The 21,342-nt window shown below is 61.9% G+C and overlaps 2 protein-coding genes across 7 annotated transcripts in view; one reads left to right on the top strand and one right to left on the bottom strand.

Moving 5' to 3' along the window:
- PAFAH1B2 (platelet activating factor acetylhydrolase 1b catalytic subunit 2) overlaps positions 1 to 21,342 on the bottom strand; it is a 640,582-nt gene that overhangs the window by 363,623 nt on the left and 255,617 nt on the right. The window lies entirely within an intron of this gene.
- CADM1 (cell adhesion molecule 1) overlaps positions 1 to 21,342 on the top strand; it is a 129,181-nt gene that overhangs the window by 56,623 nt on the left and 51,216 nt on the right. For 5 of the 6 annotated variants that reach the window (XM_075442276.1, XM_075442275.1, XM_075442274.1 and 2 more), the window contains exon 1: positions 6,210 to 6,324. The exons of the other annotated variant lie outside the window; for it this stretch is intronic. In XM_075442276.1, coding sequence (XP_075298391.1) covers positions 6,225 to 6,324 — 100 coding nt within the window. In that variant the 5' untranslated portion in view covers positions 6,210 to 6,224. Of the gene's footprint in view, positions 1 to 6,209; positions 6,325 to 21,342 lie in introns of those variants that run through there. 6 annotated transcript variants of the gene reach the window in all.

Raw genomic sequence — 21,342 nt, 5'->3', positions numbered from 1 at the left:
GCTTTAAACAAATTCAGCGGCCGCGAAGCTGCGAAGCGTTTGCAGGCGAGAGCGTGCCTTCAATATTCATCTTCCTTAAGTGTCACCGAGTGACATCTGAGAGCGACTGGGCAGAGATGGGTGCCAGGCAAAACAGAGAGCGGGGAGCCTCGCCTGCTCATTTGTATTCCGGATGTAAATCTGAAATGAGTTTGAGATTTTGAAATGGATTTTTAAATGCCAGGCACAGAAGAGGCGGAATTGGTATTAATATTAATAGGCTTCCAAAGATATTTAGCGAAATATTTGTATAATTTAATTTTCTTCATAATCAAGTCGGAGAAGTGTGGCCTGAGCGGGGGGCTGGGGAGCCTCGGCGGCACAGCCCGCGCGGCGGGACGCGACCCGCGGGACGCGGACGCGTGGGGCTGAAGCCTCCTCCCCTGGTTTGAGCAGGCTCCCCGTGCTCGCACCCGGCTCGGCGTTCCCCGTGCCGGGGCTGAGGCTGAAGGCTCGGGGTCACGCTGCTTAACGAGGAGGGGGGCAATTAGCACTGCTGACCCCCGGCGAAGGGGCCCATGCCGCGGTTCCGCAGGCAAGCGAGAGCTCGGCAGAAGTCGGGGCGGAATCCTGCAGATATGAAGAACACCAGGACAGTTGCAGGCGGAGGAGGAGGGGAAGGGAGAAGCTGAAATATTAATGAAGATAGAAAGCACTGCACCTACACCGCGAGCGCTGTGATGTTCTCGCTCGTCTGTTCGTGTTGAGCTAGCTGCAGCTTTAAATTTTAAAGCCTGGGTGGAGAAGGGGGGCAAGGTTAGGCAGCTCATTAGTGCACTGTAGTTGCGCTCGCCGCCAGCCTGGTAGCTCGAAGGGGGGAGAAGCCCTCGGTACTGGGGATTTGGCACCGTCCCTGTGCCCGCGCCGTGGCTGCCGAGCATCGGCCCGCTGTCCCCAGGCGCTGCGGCCGCTCTGCCTCGGGGATGGGGCAGGACCCCGCTGCCCACAGCGGGCAGCGCCCGTCGCGCCGGGCACGGCGTGCTTGGTGCTGGCGCTGCGGTCGTTTCCCCCGGTCGCCCCGTGGTCAGCGTGCTGCCAGAAGGGACGGCAGGTAGCTAGGATCGCTCCCTTGAACATCTTGGGGGGGCGAAGTCTGGTGCTGGGGTGAGGTGGGCACGGTGTTAAATGGCGTCTGCCCGGACGGCGTGGTGGTCGGCGGGCTGGGGAGGCAGAGCCGCCATTCCAGGTCTTCTGATGGGTGGGGGTGACCGCCCGGCTGGGGTCCGTTCAGCGTGGCACGCGGGGCTGCGGCGAGTTCCTGCGCTGGGGACGGCGCCGGGGAGGATGCTCTGCGGCACCAGGAGCCCTCGGTGCGGGAGGGAGGGATGCGCGGGCGCTGCTCTCGCAAGTGCTGCAGGTGCGTTGGGGCTCCGCTGGCCCCGCGTCCTCTCTTGTCAGCCGGGCGTTTGCCTCCACCTACAGGAAGCAGAAAGTGGGAGAGGAGCACCCGGCGTCACCCGGTACCGTCACCCGGTACCGTCACCCGGTACCGTCCGCCGGCCCTCATCTCTCAGCGTCTCGTCGGTCTCCGACCTCTGCGGAGCTCCCTAAAGCCTCTCGTCGGTCTCGGTGAAAAGCGCTCGGGTGCGCTCCTGAAAGGTGCCGCAGCAGTCTGGAGGCTTCGTACCCATTAGACAGGTTTCAATTCACCTTTTTCTCCTAAGCCTCAAAAAGAAAACGTGTGAGAGCTGACAAGGTAGTAATTGAATTTTGGTTGGCATCAGTGAGGCTTCCGCCGGGGCTCGTGGCTGAAAGACAAAGCAGATATTTCCGCGCAGGACGGTGATGGGGCTGGAAGGTTTTGGAGCAGAGCAGCTTAGGGGAAGGCAGAGCCTGAGCGTGGTCTGGGTCGATCGTTCGCATCTGACACGCTGGACGGGCTGGGCAGGGGCTTCGGGGCAGCGGACAGGCTAGAGACCCCCTTCTGCACGGCAGTGTTGCCGAGGGGGAGCGTGGGACCCTCCCTGTCCGTGCTGTCCTCTCGGGCTTAGTCACCTTCCCCATTTATGGTTCTCTCTCCCTGTTCTCCGCATGCGAATGCGGAACAAAAAGAAGGCGAGCGCAGGCGCCGCCTCCGTGCTCCTCTGGGAGCCTCCCGGTTCCCGTTTCGTTCCCGAAGTCACGAGCGGCTCGGCTCGCTTCCGCCCGGCGACCCTCGGTCGCTGGCGTTGCGGTTGCCCGCGGGGCGACGGCCAGCGGGGCAGCCTGGGCAGGAGCCTTGGGTCGGGACGTTGTGGGTGGGCACGGTCGTTGGCCCCAGTGTTCCGGGTCTGCGGGTGCGCGGAGCGGGAATGAGGAGGGCTCCACGTCGGTGCCGCCGGGGCGAGCGACATGGCGGGCTTCGCGGTGCGGTGGCACGCTGCTGCCGGGATGCCGTCGTCGTGCGGCGGGCTGGGCGACAGAAACCCCAGCCTCCGCGTTCGGTGTCGAGGGTGCCTGGCAGGAAAGCCACGTGATGACCTTTACCTTTATGAGCTGTGAGAATTAAGGAGTTCTGTATTTTAGTTTAATTAAGCAATAAGGCAGAACAGATGGTGCTTTTCTGGGTGCTTATTGAACGTCTCTGGTTTGACTGAGGAGCGCGGTCAGACCGCGGTCGCGAGCGTGGTGTAGTTGGAGGTGTCGGAGGCGTCGGAGGACGCGTGTCTGCGACGGTGGCCCGTCAGCCGCGCGGCCGCACCTCCTCGCCTTCTGCAGGGCTGCGGGAAGTGGGTGCCGATGTCTTCGGGCCTCCTCGGCCGAGGTGCCCGGGCGACGCCGGACAAAGAGCCGCCGCATGCGGCTCGGCTGCCCGTAGGCGAGAGCGGAGTCCGGCGCCTTCACCCGCAGCGTCTGCGTGCGGATGCTGCAGGGCAGCGTTCTTGTTCTGTTAGCTGCCTGGAGCGCAGGAGAGTCTTTGATGCACTCTTCTAATAGAATTGACAAATGAATTAGCCTGGAATTTCCAAAACGACACCGATTCGAACCAACCCCGTCTCTCAGCATTCAGAAGCATCTTGCCGTAGGAGCTGCCAGCGTGAGGAGACGGCGTGGTGGCCAGCGCAGCGAGGAGAGGCGGGCGGAGGAGCAGGTCTGCCGCGACTCGTCCTGCGGCTGCGGCTCAGGTGCACGCGGAGCGTCAGGGACGGCCACACGCCAGCGTTTGCGTGCGTAAGCGGGGCCGGGCGCGACAGGCGCGTCGTGGGTTGGGTGGCGCGTAGGCACGCGGGCTCAGAAAAGCAAGGAGAGCTGGACTCGTGGCGGGTTGATTTGCTCTTTGGGTCTTTCCTCCGACTGCGTGAGAACTTTTCTGTGCCAGGTGTTGCTCTGCACGCTCGCGGCCGCCATGTTGCCTCCGGACGACGCGGAGAAGCAGCGGCAGGAAGGAAGAGCGTGGAGTTCATTGAGCAGAGCTGGCCGGTCTGTGGCTCTCGGAGCGGTGAGCTCGGCTTGCCGTGTCGCAGCCTCCCCTTTCCGTGCCCCCGGATTGCCGGCAGCCTGGCACGGAACGTGCGCTCGCACGGTGGTTGAGATCGCGGGCTAACGCGCCTCCATTTTTCTCATTAATGGAGAGCTTGAAATGATCCGAATGAAATAGATTCACTTTCTGGCTGTAAAGTTGTTATAAGGATGATGTATGAGGAGTTTTTACCATAGCTGTAGTCTTGTCGGAGAAAATCACCCGTTTGTCTCGCGCTCGTGCCGTGAGGGGGACGTCCGGGATGGTGCTTTAAATCGCCGACGTTGAAAATCAGCAGTTGCGCAAGAGAGCTGGAAGCCCGTGTCGCTGCTTGGCCCCTCGGCCCCTTCCACCAGCCGTGTCCTCGTCAGTGGCCGCCCGCCCGCCCGGGTGGGACGCGGGGCCCCCGGCGCTGCCGTTTCGCCGCGGCGCGGTTAGAACAGATCCTGGGCTGCGGACGAGCTGGCTTTGTGCCGCTGTTGGGGACAGCGTCCCCTTTCAAGAGCCTGGATCGGGCCGAGAAGAGTAATTGCTGCTGTGAAATAATTTTGCAATTACCGCTGTAATTAAGGGCGGCTTGTTAATGAGAGTGCTCGGTGAGCGATGACTGCAGGGCGCTCCGTGCTGGGGCTTCGCACCAGGCGATGGGAGCGGCTGGTGGAGGTGGCCGGGGCCGCGGCGACGCGGCTGTCACACTCCGGGGCCGCGGCGACACGGCTGTCACACTCCGGGGCCGCGGCTGTCACGTGCCTGGGGTGCCGTCGTCGGCCTGCTGCCCGGTGGGAACCGCTCCGCGAGGTGCCGGAGGAGGGGAGGGCGGGAAGGGTGCCATGGGTCCTGCCGCCGCGCGCGGAAACGCCGGCGTAAGCACCCGGAGAGAGCCGGCCTGCCGGTACCCGCGGCTTGTCAAGGGCTTGATAGCTCTGCGTAATGAAGATGGATCAGGTTCGTCCTCGTTGCCAGTTGCTCCATCAAAATAGTGCTAATGACCGCAGTCGCACGTGTCTCGCGCTGCCGTCGCCTTCCTTAAAGCTCAGAAGCACGTTCTGTACCGCTTACAAAAGGCAGCGCGGAGGCAACTTTTCCCCTTCTATTTTGGGAGAAGCGGTTAGCGAGGGAGAAGGAAATGGATTTTGGTGTCAGAAAGGACATTTCTGACAGGAGCGTCCTCCGGCATGATTCAAGGCATCTGTTTCTGTTGCAGACACCCAACGCGGCGAAGGGCTGTACCTAAATTAAACTGTTTCAGATGTCAGCTCCGGCTGGGAACGCACTTTACATCCCGGGAGCACGGCCGGAATCTTTATCGTTGGATGAACTTTGTGGCTCGGTTTGCGGCAGCTGGTTTTGGAGCGCGCGGAGCTCCTGGGGTGCAGTGTGGGTGCTGGTGGTGGGCGCAGGTGGGGCAGGGAGCGGAGGCTCGGGCAGCCTCGTGGGAGCTGCGGGCGGGCTGCCTTGGCGGCGGCGGCTTCGTGGAGTCGGTTTGGCCGCCTTCCGGTTGTGATCGCGGTGATCACGCGGTGGCGAAGCGTTCCACCCGTCCGAGGGAGTCCCTCCCTCCCCGCCCCAGCCTCCACGCTGAGGGCCTGGAGACAGCTCGCCTTTCAAGGTGAACGCTCAATTAATAGGAAGGCCTTCTAGAGCTCTGCAATTAAAAGGTCCTTCACGTTCCCCACGTGAGGACAGAGCGGATGGTTTATTGCCGGGCCCTTGGCTGACCTTGGAGCCGTGCCTCCCCAGTCCCCGCGGGGCTCCTCGTGCGCTGCTGCGGCCGTTGGTGCGGGGACCGAGCCGCCGTCGTGGCTGCAGGCTCTGCGGACGCGCTCCTGGGACCCGCTGGGCGCTGGAGGACGCGGGCACGCCGGATTCACCCCCTCACACGCGGCTCTCGTCGGCGTGGAGCGAGCCTGCGCGCTGTTGGTGAACATGGGGACGTTTTCCGTTTCAATCTTCCCTTTTTAAGCTCTCCCGAGCGACTCGAGGCAGATGGGAGCCCGAGGAAGCGCAGGCGACGTTTGGCTCTGCCGAGCCTGGAAGTTCGGTGCCCTTCCTTCGCGTTTCCCGCTGCGGCACGCCTTGGGCCGACGCTGCAGCGATGGCGGTGACGCCGATCCGACCCCTTGGAATCAGCGTTCCGCGTCCCCGCTGCGCGTGCTTGCCTTGCAGCCCGGGCCGTGGCAGCAAAGCCTTCCGTCTGTGCCGCAAAGCGTGGAGTCGCCCAGCGCTTTGGGGCGGAAGGGACCCTGGCGATCGTCTGGTTCCACCCCCCCGGCCAAGCCAAAATCCCGGCGTATAATCGAAAAAAATGGGCGTTAAAATGTGCTTGTGCTGTTCCGGGCTGAAGGGATGAAAGGGGAAACAGGAATATCGACGTACGTTACTTAGCACTGAATTAGCGTCCCTTTGCAAAGGGCTTCTGGCTTAAGCCGGAGCTGCAAATAGTTTCCGTCCCTCCCGACGGCCGCTTGCCGCCTTTCGCCGTTGCGCGGAGCGTCGTGAAGTCTGTGGGGACCTCGGCTGCGTTGAGCGCGCGTGGGTGAGCGGCGCTCGGAGGGACCCGCGCTGGCGTCCGCACGCCGTCGCCGGGGCCCGGAGGCAGCCGGCCGCTGCCTGGCGCACGCGCGTCCGTGGTCCTCCCTGTCGCGCGGTGGGGGACGGAGAGAAAGCAAAAAGCAAAAAGCATCCACGTTTCTGGCTGAACGCTGCCCAGACAAGGCGTTCGGGAGCTGTTTGCGCCGAAACCGAGATGTACAGCGCGCAGGAGGAGTTCTGGGACCCGCTCACCCGTCGGCACGCGCAGAAGATGCGGAGGTCGCTGGAAACGGAAAGGATTCGAAGTCTCCGAGGTGAGTTTCTGGTTGTTTTGCTTCCTGCAGGCTCGGCAGGTGTTGCGGTGCAGCCGGGCGGTGCCGCGGCCGGTGTTTGGCATTCCAGCGGCACGGCTCCCGCTGCGTCGATCGACCGCAGCCGCTGCCCCGCGTGCCGTATTGACAGGCGGCTTAAATAGTTCTCGCTCTAAGAAGGGCAGCGTGGGTAATTAAGCAATGCACTCTGCAGGCTGGTGATCAGCTGCTTCTGGAGGGCCAGTAATGAATAAAAAGTACATTAACTGGATTAAAACTCCTGATGCCCGTAGGTCTGTAAGTGTGGAGCTGCCTCTGTGAAACTCATTGCAGTTCAGCAGAGTTCTGGCGGTCAGAAGACTCCTGCAGAAAACATTCTGGGGTTCGCAGTTCATTTTAACGCCGTGTCGCTTGGGACAGAGGGGAGCGTTGCTGGTGCTGTGGCTGAATACCCGGCTGTGCTCGGACTCGGGGCCCACCGAGCGCGCTGCCAGCAGGGGCCGGGTCGCGTGTCCCTCCCTGCCCGACGGATGCCAGCTAATTGGGTTTCAGGGATTCCTTTTGTTCACGCTTGAGAAAGCAGCTGTATAATTCTTAAACCTCGTTAGAAAAAACGCACGTGACCCAGTCGAGGTGCAGGAGCTGAGGAGCCGAGCGGGAGGCCTGCTTGGGCAGCGGCCCCGCAGCACAGCGGGGGACCCGCGCCGGCGTCGTCCCGCTCGAGGCTGTCACGACGTCGTCAGAGCTGCTGTGCTGGACGCGTGCTGACGGCGACCTGCTCGGTGCCCGGGAAGCTCGTTGTCCGCAGAGCTCTCCGCCAGGCTTTGTGCTTTGTGCTGTCCAGATGTGGGAATGCTTTCGACCGACGTGAAGGTACTGCAAAACCCCCGTTTGCTCTCCCCGCTTCTTTTTTTTCCTTTCTTTTTTTTGTGAGAAGCTGCCAACTTGGACGGGAGCCATTCAGCTGTAGCACAGTCAATCTTCCCTTCGAGAAAACCACCAGTGAATTAGCTTTTGCATAGTGTTTCAATCAAAGCATTTGATCCTTGTTTCTGCGAGATAATCCGAAGAACTTCTATTTGGAGAATAGAAGACCGTGATGGATTTAATTCATAAAGGGAAGGAGCCGTAAGGAATGTAAATGTAAGAGGCTGATAAGGTAGGATTTCCTCGTTGCCATGACAACCCCTGGGTCACGAGCCTGAGAAAATATAAAGTCAGTCCTGGAGCTGTGAAGATGATTATAAAATTTAACTGTCATTCTTCATTTGGAGTTGATGGCAAACATTATTTACTTAAGTTTATCTCCAGGCAGGCGAGGATCCTTTCTTCCTCCTTTAAATCGGACGCTTGGATCGCAAACGACCGTGTCGTGCGCGCCCGACACCATCAGGCGAGCCCGCTATTTGTTACCGTACCCAGGCAGTTTGCACGGGGCATCCCTGCGGATGCGGTCGGTCCCCTACAGCGAGCGGCGGTGTTCCCCGGCGCATCCCGTGCGAAAGCCGCGCGGCGATGCCCGCCGTGCTGTCTGCTGGCCCCGCCGTCCCGTGCTCGGCGTCCGTGGGGGAAGGAGCGCGCAGACCCCGTCCGTGACCCGCTCTGCGCTGCCCGTCGGCAGCGTGCGATGTGCCAGGTGCCGGGCGCCGTCCAGGTCGAGCCGAAAGCGCTGTCATTGCCACTTTTTTTTTAGAGAGGGAGGAGAAACTCTTGTGGTTACTTCCAGGATGTCCCAGCTCCGGTGTGGGAACGTCAGGCTGAAATGAAGAGCACTGAACACCGTCATCCTGAACTCTTTTTTTTAGTGCGTTTGAAAGGCTTTTCTATTGCTCCTCGGTCCTACTGGAGGTGATAAAAAGCGGAGTCATTTGATTCAAAGAGTTCACATAAACTAAATTCCTTTTAAGGCCTTTCGCTGAGTGCCGGAGTTAAAGCGATGCTATTTTGGAGGCCAGGCTCACGGTGTCGGCTGGGAAACTCTCACCTCTGTGGCTTTCATCCTGGCACGGAGCTGGGGCGGGCGAGCCAGCCAGCTCCGCTAAGGATCGGGGTTCATAACCCTTACTAAAGAGAAGCGGCTCTCGTGGAAACGGAGCAGAGAATTATTGCTGGGCTAAGAAAAGCAGACTTCACATCCTGGGGTGGGTCGCATCCTGCGGGCCTGGCGATGGGGAGCACCGGGACGTCACCGCTGCGGGATGGTGGCTGGGGCGGCTCGTCAAGCGACGCTCCTCAGCGGGTTTATCCTGTAGAAAAAAATGGTCGCCTGGAAACCGAGTCAGCCACGTTTCCCGACCTGGAAAAAGAAGTTCAGGCAGGGCAGAAGGCTGCGACGATGCCTGCGTTTCTGTTCGCGGCCCAGTGCGGCTTCCCGCAGTGCCTTATCTGCAGAGAATTCCGCTCGGTACGGAGCTGGCGCTTCCCCCTAGAGCGGTCGAGATGTTGTTGGTTTCCCTGTTTACAACCTGATTTAGCTGGGGTAAAAATAAAGCTGTTAGATCCGCGTGTAGCGTACACGTGAAGTGGCCGACCTGAAATCGGGTTCTGCGATCGGCAAGGACTTGCGCCTGCTGCTGAGCAGAGGTGACCCCGAAGCGGGGTGGGGGTGCTCCAGGCGAGGGTCCTGCCGGACGCTGTGCGCAGGGTGTAGTGCAAAACCAGGTTTTGCTTTCGCCTTCTGTTTAAACATCACCGATTCGAGACAGGGGTCTGGCTCCGCCCGACGAGAAGCGGTCGGGGCCGGCAGCGGCGAGCGCGTCCCGGTGTTCCGCGGGCAGCCGCTTCTTGGGAAAACGGGGATGCCGGGCCGCGCGCAGGAGCCGTGCGTGTCCAGTCAGGACAAGGGGCAACGGGCACAAACTGAGGCACAGGAAGTTCCGTCTGAACATGAGGAAGAACTTCTTCCCTCTGAGGGTGACGGAGCCCTGGCCCAGGCTGCCCAGGGAGGTTGTGGAGTCTCCTTCTCTGGAGATATTCAAGACCCGCCTGGACAAGATCCTGTGCAGCCTGCTCTGGGTGACCCTGCTTGGGCAGGGGGGTTGGACTAGATGACCCACAGAGGTCCCTTCCAACCCCTACTATTCTGTGATTCTGTGATTCTGTCCCGGCCAGAAACAGCGGCTCCCGTGGAGCCTGGCAGGTGGACGCCGTTCACGCGCCCGTCTCCTCCTCCGACACGCGCTGCCTGCGCGGCGCGGTGGGAGCTGGCGGCAGCCGTGCCGTGGCGGGTGGCGAACAAAGGCCGTTCTCAGAAAGGCTGCCCGGCGAAGTCAGGATGAAAGGCACGGAGCTGGTGGTGGCGATACGGGGGAAGGGAGTTGCTGGAAACACGCAACCAAACGGAGATTTGCGGAATGTGACTTTCTCTCTCCTTGCGCTGCGTTTTTCCGGGGTTGCTTCCGCCTTTCTGCGAGGCGCGGATCGCTGCTGATCGGCTGTGCCTGCCGATGACCGACGCAGCGGCAGAAATCAATAATTCCTGAACCCGAGGAGCGGAGCGAGCTCTCGGGACGAGGCCGCTCAATGGCTCGGGAGAGCGGTTTCTCTGCTGGCCCCGCTCGGCTGAGCGGGGTCCCTGCGCGAGCTGCTCGCCCCTGCCCGGAGCCTCTGACTCGGCTTTGACTCACCTCCGAAGGGCTGGGGGTGGAGAGAGCCGACTCATCTGCCAGATCTCTTTCCAGAGCTCGCCGAGCTCGATGCGAATGCTAGCTCTTCCCCTCCCACAGCCCCCCTACGCGCTGCCGCGAGCTTTAATCTCCTCGCTCGTAAACACGCCGATGGTGTTGGTCCTGATAGCTCGGCAGAGCCCACTCGCCACCCTCCGCTGCCAGCAGAAGCGAGGGAGGGTTGCTACTAGCATCCCGGATTTGGCAGCAGGAGCGGGACGGGAGGGTTGTACGGGACCTGCTCGTCGGCGGAACGGGGGGAGCCGCGGCCTGCCGGCCCACGCTGCTTCCACGGTGGCTTGCTGGGGCGGTTTTGTGTCTCTTGCCCTGTTTTTCTCGTGTTAAACACGTGACGGAGACGGAGGCGGACAGAAGCAGTCGTGGATGCTTAGGGCTCCGTTACGTCAACCCGTGCAGGGATCAAAGCGATCCTCCCGTACCGCCTCGTTGCTGCTGACGGAGCTGAGCGGTTGCCTGCCTGCCTGCCTGCCTTGAATCACTGCAGACAGACGGCTGCGCCCGGGGCGCGTCTGTGCTGTCCACGGGGCCCGCAGACCCTTGGGTGGGCGATGCCCGGGGAGGGCGGCTGCGAGCGGGACCCGGGAGCGGGAGCGCTTTCGCAGCAGGGACCCAGCAGGAAGGCGGTCAGCTGGCTCAGGCGAGTCCCGGGCTCCTGTACCTCTGCGAAAGGTCCGCGTTGTAAAACGCGAGCTGAGGGGCAGCTCTGGAGCTTCGCGTGGTGGGAAGGACCCCCCTCGGCTGGCCGGAGGCCAGTTGACCTCGTGGCCGGCGGTCACGTCCTGTTGTCACGCCGGCGGCAGTCAGCAGCCCTGCGTCCTGCAGCGCCTGAGCAGTTGGCAAACCGTGCTGGTGGTAGTCGCGTGGTGACAGTACGTGTCAGAGAGGGGACGAGCGTGCGTCACGTTGAGGGCACGCAGGGCGCGGGGACAGCTCTTCTCCGCGCTGCTCTCCCTTACGAGCGCGCAGGGTGACGGGCGGCCGGAGCTTCGCTTCGGGTACCGCGCCGACCCGGAGCCCCGAGGTCATCTCGCCCTTGGGGAACACACCTTTGGTCCTCCGTGGTTTCTAAGACAACGCGAGCTCTTTGTCAAGCTAATCCCTCAGGCAGGAGAAGTGGCGAGGCAGGGAGCAGACGCGCAAGCGAGCGTTCCTGGCCGAAACGTGGTTGGGCAGCAGTGGCGTGGGTGGAATCCCGTGCTGAGATTTCGGATACCTTCAGCTCAAATGAGAGGTAATTGCAAAGCAGCAGCGGTAAACGTCGTGTGTTCTGCCCCTGTAAAAGAGACGAAACAGCGCAAACGAGTAGGCAAGAGCACGCAACCCGTAAGGATCATTGTGAGTAAGTACCGAAGCATAAGATCAAGCTATATTCATATTGCCAGCCCTTTCAGCTGCCAAAGTGCAGCGATTATGTTAAAAACGTGGCTTTGCCAGCAACGGGCGTTGAGCTGGTTTGTGGGTGTGCTGCGTCGTAGGAGGCGATGCTCGGTTCCTTTGCCCCCTTGGCTGGGAACAGGGGTGAGCACCCCCACCCCAAAGGCGGCTCTGGCTTCTTGGGGTGCTTCTGGTTCGGGTTTGGTTCAGTTTTGGGGCTGAGGCTGCAAAACGGGGTGCTGCCATCTGCCCCGGGGGCTCCGCAGATGGCTCCGTCCAGCCGTGCTTCCGCGTGCTTCCCGGCTTGACTCCGGTTTCGAGCTGGGTTTCTGGTGGCTGTGGCGAAGCTGCAAGGTTTCCAGAGGGCGGGTCTCGTTCTCGTCATCGAGCGTCCGTCCCGGCTTTGTGTTGTCCTCATATATACTGGGCACCATGAGGAATTCCTGTGCCGAGAAGCCCGTCCGCCCGCTGTCGTCCTGACCCCGTGGGAGCAGACCTGAAGCCGTGGTTGGGCCGGCAGCCAGGGCTGCCCTGGTCGCACGCAGGAAAGCGCGTGTTTACGCGAAGGCACCTTCCTGTTACAGAATCACAGAATCACAGCATAGTAGGGGTTGGAAGGGACCTCTGTGGGTCATCTCGTCCAACCCCCTGCCCAAGCAGGGTCACCTACAGCAGGCTGCACAGGACCTTGTCCAGGCGAGTCTTGAATATCTCCAGAGAAGGAGACTCCACAACCTCCCTGGGCAGCCTGTTCCAGGGCTCCGTCACCCTCAGAGGGAAGAAGTTCTTCCTCATGTTCAGACGGAACTTCCTGTGCCTCAGTTTGTGCCCATTGCCCCTTGTCCTGTCACTGGGCACCACTGAAAAGAGCTTGGCCCCATCCTCCTGACACCCACCCTGCAGATATTTGTAGGCATTTCTAAGGTCCCCTCGCAGCCTTCTCTTCTTCAGGCTGAACAAGCCCAGTTCCCTCAACCTCTCCTCGTAGGGGAGATGTTCCAGTCCCCTCATCATCCTCGTAGCCCTCCGCTGGACTCTCTCCAGTAGCTCCTCATCTTTCTTGAACTGAGGAGCCCAGAACTGGACACAGTACTCCAGATGAGGCCTCACCAGGGCAGTGTAGAGGGGAAGGAGAACCTCCCTCGACCTGCTGGCCACACTCCTCTTGATGCACCCCAGAATGCCATTGTCCTTCTTGGCAGCCAGGGCACACTGCTGGCTCATGGTTAACCTGTCGTCCACCAGGACACCCAGGTCCCTCTCCGCAGAGCTGCTCTCCAGCAGGTCCACCCCAAGCCTGTACTGGTGCATGAGGTTGTTCCTCCCCAGGTGCAGGACCCTGCACTTGCCCTTGTTGAACCTCATCAGGTTCCTCTCTGCCCAGCTTTCTAGCCTGTCCAGGTCACGCTGAATGGCAGCACAGCCTTCTGGTGTATCTACCACACCTCCCAGTTTGGTGTCGTCAGCAAACTTGCTGAGGGTACATTGTTGGCCGTGTTGAACCTCTGGGCGGTTTGTGGTTGGGTCTTTTGCCTCCATGTGCATGTTTCATCGAAGTTTTGCTTCTTTCATTTGCCCGTGACCGCCCGGGCTGGAGACCCCTTACCGACCCCCAGCGACTCCAGAAGCCGAACCCACGGCGGCGTTGGGGGACGGTGGGGAGAGCGCGGCGCGGTGCTGTCGCGGCTCTGTAATTCAGGGAAGCGAAGGGGGGCTGCCACGCGGGAGGCAGAAACTCGCCGTTCGCCGGGGAGAGAAAGGTCGCGTTGCTGGGCGCTGCGGGGTGCGCTGCCGGAGAACGGGCGCCTGGCTGCGAGGAATTAGAATGAGCCTGCGATTTTGGGTTGTTTTTTTCTGCTTGTGACCTTTAAAGAGGCTGCTCTCGGGTTGATAAGCAGGCTGATGCTTTTAGAGACCCCGTCCAGAGTTTCCTTCTCGTAGACAGACCATCTTTCAAATGCTGTGGCTGCCGCTTCCAGAAAAGGTCTCTCTCTGTGGGGATCTCTCCGCTGCCCAAGCCTCGCAGCCCTCCTGCGCGTTCCTGCGCCGGATCCGCAGCTCCAGGCTGCTGTCCCTGCGCGCCCGCCGGCAGCGGCGCTCCGGGAGCGGGGGGTTTCGGGCGGGGGCCGTGCCAGCGCCAAGGGCCACGGGGAGCGGGAGACGCGCGACGCGCTGCAGTAAGAGAAGGCCTTTTGCGGGCGGTGGGCCCGTGGGCGGTGTGCTGCGGCGTCTCTGCCCGCAGCGCTGAGACTGTTTTCTGAGCCGTGTCCCAGCCTTCCCTCTGCCACTCCCGCAGAACGTTTGACGTGAGGATGCTGAATTGTTTGCTGGTTCTTGTGCGGATTATGGAATGGCAAAGACCGCTGACGAGGGCAGAAGGGCGTTCGTGGAGCACCGCAGCATGGTCTTCGGCTGGCGGTGTGCCGGGGTCCGCGGCGACGCGCCGTGCCGAGGCGTGGGCGCGTGCGTTGCCTGGACCCTGCCTGAAGGAGCGCGGTCTCCCTGCCCCGGTGAGGCGGCACGGCCTCACCCGCTGAAAGCCGCCCGTCGGTGCCGGGAAAGGGCTTTCGCCCAAAGCCAAACCGCCCGCTTCCTGCGCGGAGAGCTGGCAGAGAGCGGCGGCGATGACGCTCGTTGTTTCGCGGTATTCATCCGTGAACGGCGCCCTGAGAGGAGCCCAGCGCTTTGGCAGCGCCGCGGAAATCTCACCGGGCCGGCCAAGGTCCCTGGTCCCGAGCCAGACACCCCGGTGGGGGCTGCCCGGCGTCCTTGGGCAGCGCTCGCCGGCTGCCGGAGCAGCCCCCCGGGGCGTTGTGCCGAGCACCGCGTTCCCACCCGGTTACGGAGCTGGGCTCTGGCGGTAACGAGCTCTGCCCTGGGAAGGGCGGCGGGGAGACAAAAGCGGAACTTTGAATGGACGCCGCTGAAGCTTTGAACGTGAATAGACGTGGGCGCGTTAATTGGGGTCCCTCCAGCTCTCGCTTTGTGTCCCCAGCTCGGGCGGAGGGAGCCGCCAGCGAGGGAAAACGGCCGAGAAGCTGCGGCGCGCTCGGATTTCGCCGTTAATGAGCTTTGGCAGCGGTGGCGAGGCACAATGGCGCGATTTTCAGAGCAGGAGAGCACGCCAAGCCGCTTTCTCAGCTGGGCGACTCACATCACAGCGAAAAGGCCCCACAGCAGAAGAAGGTCGCCTCTGGCTGCCTGGGGCACCGTCCTCATCAGCACCGGGGTGGTGCGGGAGCTGCGCAGGCGGGTGGGCTCGCGCTCACTGGGTTCGGTCGGTGTGAGCGTGTGGCCGGGGCCGTGGCAGAACCCTTCCAGGTTGGAAGGGCTGTTAAAACCTAGATTTCATAAATAGCCAAACCACCCCCCTGTTATGCGCACCCGCCGATGGCCCGGGCTCTGCACAAGTTTTAAAGCTTCTTCTCCTGGATGTTTTCCTTAGAGGCTGGTGGGTCCCACACGCGAGGCGAAGCCGGAGTGAGAGTCTCTTCGGCTTCTGCCGGTGACCGTCGCCAGGTCTGCTCGGACACAGGCGTGCCTGCGTCTGCACGGGTCCCTTGCCTGTCAGCACGTGTTTCGCTGATGCTTGCTCAGACAGCAAACCAAAAAACCCCCCAAAAAGCCAGCGTGACAAACTCGTCCCGCCGGGGTTTTGAGCAGGACGACAGGCCCGGTGCGTGCCGGGGGCCAGCCTGAAGTCCCGCTGCCGTCACGGCGCTGTGCGTCCTGGTAGCTGGCGAGGCCGTCGCGGATTCGGGGTAAGCGCGTGCCAGCTGGCGGCTGCGCCTCGGGAGCGCCTGGTACGGGCTCTGCGGGGCAGGGCCACGTGTCCCACCCGTGCGACCCACGCCAGCAGGGAAGGAGCGGCGGGGCTCGTCGGTGAGGCCGGGGTGGATGTGCCGTCCCAGCCCGGACGCGGCTGCGTCGCGTGGCTCCTGGCAGCCCACCGGTGACGCGTGACGACCTTCACGCCTTGTGTCGCGATCCAGATGGGAACAAGGACCGCAGCAGCTGCGCCTCCCTCTTTTCTGAGCCTCCCTCTTTTCTGAGCCCCTTCCCCCCTTTGATTACGCTATTGTTTCTCTGGGCGTATTAAAATAGAATTTGACTCCGCTCGTTATCCGCCGTCCGCCGCGGTGCGATCGGCGTGCCGCGCGCTCTCGGAATCCTGCGCTTTGCGCGGCGAGGGTTGCTAATGGCCGAACGCAACTCGCTTTTCTGGGAAATCGGACGAAGCGGCGTAGCCGTGAAACCTTCTGATTCGCGATGGTTTGTTTTGTTCTCACCACGCAGCCCACACTGAGGAGCCATTCATCACCCAGCGAAGGCCGCTCGTGGCTGTCGCCGGGCAGAGGCGACGGATAATCCATCCCCACCCGGCGAAAGCACCGCGCGCTGCCCCGTCTCCCGGCACCGTGGCGATCCCCGGATCCAGGGTGCTGGCAGCAGGACGAGCCGCTCCCGTGTTAGATGTACGCGGCAGGGAGGCGAGGTTCGCCTGGCCGAAGTAGCCGAGCTCGTTCTCGGCGTTCAGCGCCTGGCTGGCTGTGTCAAAGTGCTTTTCCCCAAAACCCGAGCGTTTTGCCTCATCCGTGGAGCTTCCCAAAAGCCCTTCCCGGGGCCGTTACCCCCGCGCTGGGTCCCCAGCAGCAGCCCCGGGAGCCGAGCCGCCGCGAGGAGCGGTGCTGGCACCTCGCGCCCGTGGCGGGGAGGAGGAGGAGGATGCTGGAGCCTGGGCGAGTTCTTCACGCCACGTCGGAGGGGGAGCCTGGTGGGCGCCGGGCGAGGGTGGAATGGTTGGTGGGGCCTGCGAGCCGGCGTAGCTCTGCCAGCTAGCGGCCAGCCTACCTCGCTGAAACTTCGCTGAGCTTCGTGCTCGTCGCTCCAAAACGTGGTGCGTCGGACGGCGCGGCGGGAGGGTCGGGCTCTCTGGCTCCAGAGGAAGGGAGGGGGCTTTTGCCAGAGCTTACGGTAAGTTAGAGGGCGTTTCATGAAGTGGCTTTGAACGCGGGTGACTTGGGGCCGATTTCTCTTGCCGTCGGATGCAAGTGCGGCTCCCGACTGGAACGCTCGAGTGCTGAGAGCGTCAACTCTCACGACTGCTGCAGAGTTATTTATTGTCGAGAGCTTGCTTGGGAGATGGATCTTGTTTCCAGCGCGTCTGCCCTCGATGCGCCCGGTGCCAGAGGGCCAGCCTGACGGTTCCTGAAGAGCTGGCAGCGAGAAGCGGGCTGGTGCCGACCGCCGGGCACTGCGCTCTCCCGCCCGGGCGCTGCGCGGGCTCCCCGCCACGGCAGCGATGGGCGAGGCGAGCTCCGCGCTGCGTGACCGGGACTGCGAGAGCCGATCCGCGGCACCGGGCAGCTTTCGGGGGCACTCGGCGCGTAGCTGTGCCTGCTCACCTCGGGGAACTCTGTCGCTGGTCGTGGCCGTCGTCTCGTCCTGGCTACGAGAAGTAAACCCCACCGGGAGGCCGGCAAGGAGCTGCGGGGTTTTGGAGGCTGCTTTGGGATCCTGGTGCTGCGCGCGGGGAGGGAGAGGCTTGGCCTGATTCTAATAACGGCGGAGATAACGTGGGCTCTGGGACAGTCCCGGGCAGAGCCGCTGTTCTGCGATACCGGCGTCGGTGCACGGTGTGAGTGGCCTTCATCGAGCCCCTGGGACGTGCTCCTTGCTTTTCGGGGCTTGAACGGATTACATTGGTTTATTGGAGTAGCGCTGGCTTGCTGCTGACGGTAATTAAATCCCTTTTCCGGACGGGGGGAGGTCGGTCGTAATTTCCTGCATTCTTTTATCACAAGGCCAAAGGAGAAGCTCAGAGTAGCGAGCAGAGAGGAGCGCTGCACGCACGCCTTTTAAATTCGGTTGCTGGCCGTTAAGAAGATGGATCTGTAGTGGAGCGGTCTCTCCGTATTCACCCACAATTTCAAATCAAGGTGACCCGGAGGACCGGTGCTGGGATGTCGCGTCCGTTTCCGAGATCCCCGGCCGTGCTTCTCGCGAGCTCCGACGGCACAGCCGTGCCCCCCTGCCTTTGCAGGGCAGCGTGGCGGGCTGGAGGACGGGGTCCGACCTGCTGGCGGTTCTCGTGCCGCGGGGCGGGCGAGAGGAGGGTCGCGGGGAACAAGCTTCCCCCCGACCAGGCTGCTTTCACCTCTGGAGCTGAGGAACGCGGCAGAGGCGGCGAGTCCTCCCGCTGCCCGCGCTGCGCTTGCGGCCGTCCCGCTGAGGCTCTCCCGCGAGCCTGGTGCCAGGACCACCGCGGCGAGGGGTGGGGAGGAAGCCCCCGTGAGAACCACCAGGGCGAAAACACGGCGGAGGACGGAGCTTCTTGGCGGTTCTCGCTCGGTTTGGGGTTTTCCCCAAAGACGGCGAGCACCACGCGGCTCTCGCTGTGCTCAGGTCCGGCTCGTTCCCGGTCAGCGCCGCAGCAGCCCCGTGCCGGGAGCAGCTTCCCGTCTCCCGGGAAAGGTGGAAACGCGGAGCGGGACGGCGCTCGGGGCCAGGTAGCGAACGCGGGCGGAGGCTCGCGGCGCCCGCTCCTTGCTGCCTCCGGAGCCGTGCGACAGCGCAGTTCGGCAGTGACGGGCAGCGAGGAGACGTGAATTTCAAATCTGATTTTTTTTGCCTTTTCTTCTGTCTGAAGCTGCACAGCCGGGGAGCCCCACAGTCGTTTACAGCACCTGGGTGCCGGCGCGGCGCGGTGATGGAGCCGGTGCCTGCTGGTGTTTACCGGGCGCGTGGCAGGGAGGAGCAGTAAATTGAAAATTGCTTCTAATGGGCTCTGTTTGCGTGTTTTAACGGTTCTCGGGAGAAAAGGGGAAATGCTGGGATTTCACAATAGAGCAGGCACAACAGTATCTGGTGTTTTTCTGTCTTTACCGTTCCCATCCCGTCCACGCTGGCTCAGACACCGCACACGCCGGCCCGGGAGTCGGGGCGCGTCGCCTGCGAGTCGGGGTGCGTCCGTGCCGCAGCCCTCGCGCCCGGCTCCCCGGGGCGCGGCGACGGGCGCGCTGTCCCCCGGGACGAGGCGGTGCTGGGGTCCGTGCCAGCCGCCGGGCTCCGTGCCGGCCGCCGCGGAGCTGCAGGGGAGGGTGGGAAAGCAGAAGGTGCTAGAGCAGAAGGGGATGCTCACGAGCCCGCGCAAACCGCGCCGGTTCCTGCCGGCGCTCGCCGCAGTGCGGTGAACGGTCTCTGCCCCTCTTCGCCGGGGCACGCGGTGCTGCGCCCGCAGAGTCGCCGTCGCGTGGGACCCTGCGTCGGGGGCTTCTCCGGGGGCCCCTTGCCGAGCGCCGGCGCGCCGTGGCTGCCCATCGCCCGTCCTGCCGCGTGCGGGGACGCAGCTGAAGGTCTGCGTTTCGGTCCGAAGGATGAAACTAGGAGACGCGAACGCTGTTCTCGCTGCGGTTTTGCCCCGGAGCGTGCCGCTTGGAAGACGGCAGTGAGCTGAAGGCGCGAGCGGTAGCTGTCGCGTTCTGTCTTGAGGCAGCGTTTTGATAAATGTTGATGAGTTTAACTGTAAAACTAAATGACGTTGGTAGCGCGATGTACGCTTTACCCATTGCTTAATTATATCTAATGGTGTTGCATGCAAAAGGCGTTCACCATTTTACTTTTGTTTAAAACGACAATCTAAAGCTCGAGGCCTGTGGGATTTTTGTGCAAGGCTGACAACTTGATTAAAACCCAAATACAGTCCGTTTTTAAAGGCAGCCGCAGCTCTAAGAAGTGGCCGGTGAAATCCGGCGACGGCGTGGTACGAGAGGAGGGCTTGGGGTTCAGTGGTGCGGGGGCTGCTGGCGGTCGGGGGGCTTGGGATGCGAGCGGCGCCGGCCGACGGCAGGGGTGCGTGCGGGAGCATCTGCCCTCGCTCTGCTCTTCATGGGTCTCCTCAGAGCAAATCCCATAAAGGACGGGGGAAAAAAGGCACGAAACAGCATTTCATTTCCCCTGGCTTGGAGGAGCTGCTGGGCGGAGGCTGGGGGGGGCGAGCAGCATCTGTAGCGAGCAGATTAATTTTTCAAGGCATTAGCGCTGGTCTTTTACCAACATTTATAAATCCCACGGGTGGCAGATTGAGGGCTGAGTCCACATTTTTTCTTCCTCTTCTGTAAAATAGTAAATATGGTAAAGTAGCTCTCGGGGCTGCCTTTATTGCGGGGATGATCAGGGCAGTTGGCGTTGCAGGAGACTTACAGCGTACAAATGCATTGCCCTTCAGGTGTTGTCTGACAGCGGCGTTTCGGGGACCGAAACGCGGGGTCGTGGCGTTTACGTGCGCGTGCTCGGCCAGAAAGGCGAGAGCCGAGCGACCCGCGGAGCTGGTTCTGCCGCGGGACTCGGGCTCGGCTTTTCCCCCGCGGCTGCAAACCGGGAGCGAGCTTCAAAGGGCAAAACGTAAACCCGGCGTAGTCCGCGGAGGAGAGCTCGTCCTTCGGCGCTCCGCGGGCTGCCGCGTGGAGCGGAGGTTTAGACGCGGCAGCTCTCGGTTCTGCGGGCCGGTGTGTGTTTTGCCGTCTCCTTTTACGGACCGGTAAACGCCGTGGATGAAGGCGCTGCGGGGGTTTTATTGGAGGCTTGCGAAATGACTCGTGTGTATAATGCGGCAAGTAACGCGCTGTGATTTAAAGCTGGCTGCTTGCTGTCGTAGCCAAAGAATGGGAACTGGCCAGAACACCCCAAGGAAAATGCTGTATTCCTATTTATTGTGTATTATCCCATTGTGCTTCAGGATGTTTTCCCCAGGTTTGTACATTTGTTATTAATTTTGTCGTTTACTTCTCGCCTGTTGCATCAGCGGAGCTGAAGATTTCAGCACGGCTTGAACTTCCCTGCGCAGGCAGTTAGGGGAGATCCCGTCTTCAGCAGAGAGACCAGGCCGATGCTGACCAGAATTCACCTTGGGGGCTTTATGGAAGTGAAGATTTCTGGGGTTCAGAAGAGGTCATTAGGCTGCACGTTGTGACAGCTGCTGCTGACAGGGAAAAGTCCGAATCCGAAGCGCGTGGCTGGTGCCAGCCGCTGCGGTGCAGACGCAGAGGTGACGGTGCGGGTGCCAGACCCGCGGACACGTGAATTCTCTCCGTCCTTCGCCGAGGTGGCCATGGCTTCAGCCCCGGCGGCGGAGGCGGAAACGCCTGGGAGGCAGCAGCTGCTGTTAAATAACGTTGTTCCCATAGCGTAAACCTGCGGAAGGCACCCGTCGGCTCTGAAAGCCGAGTGTTTCGTCAGCGCTCCCTCCTCTCGCCCGCCGTGCGTCGGGCCCGAGCGCCTCACGGCACGCGTCGTGACAGACAGAGGACGTTCCACGCGTGTTTGAGACGCCGTCCTGATGAAGGTCTCCTTCCCTGGATCAGGGCCGTGAGCGACCTTGACAGCAGCCCAGCTGGAAGATGAAATGCAGATAAGGAATGCTGTGAGAGGGCGACGTTAATAATAAACGAGCGGTGGTCGTGGTTGAGGATTGTTTAATCGCACGGGACAATGGTGGCTGTCGCTGCCCTTGTGCTCGCCCCTCCGCGCTCTTCCTCGCCTGTCCCCCCGACAGCCCACTCGGAGCCCGTCTCCCGGGATGACCCTCATCCGGCCCCGCCGCTGCGGACGCTGCCTCAAACCCCCCCGCAGAAAAACCTCCGGCGTCAGCAGCAGCCGAGGAGCCGTGCTCGCGCGGACGTCCTTCGGATGATGCTCGGAGAAACCCCCGACCTTACGAGAGCAAGGTGGGCAGCGACCTCTCGTTGCCCTGCGAGGGACCCTCGTCTTCCAGGATAAAGGCAGAGAGATCTGCTGCTGCTGCTTCTTAAAAGCTGTGCTTCTGGAAAGTTCATTAAACTCTTTGAGCGTCCTTGTATAGCGAGATAGATACACGTATATAAACAAAACACAGAGCTGCAGCAGCAACATCTTCTATTTAAGAATTGTCAAGCGGGTTCAGAAATTAGTTCTAAAGCAGGGA

Source organism: Opisthocomus hoazin, chromosome 24 (assembly GCF_030867145.1).
Source record: "Opisthocomus hoazin isolate bOpiHoa1 chromosome 24, bOpiHoa1.hap1, whole genome shotgun sequence".
NCBI classification, from domain to species: domain Eukaryota; kingdom Metazoa; phylum Chordata; class Aves; order Opisthocomiformes; family Opisthocomidae; genus Opisthocomus; species Opisthocomus hoazin.
Note: the sequence above shows the minus strand (reverse complement) of the source record. Positions and strands in the feature narration are given on the sequence as shown.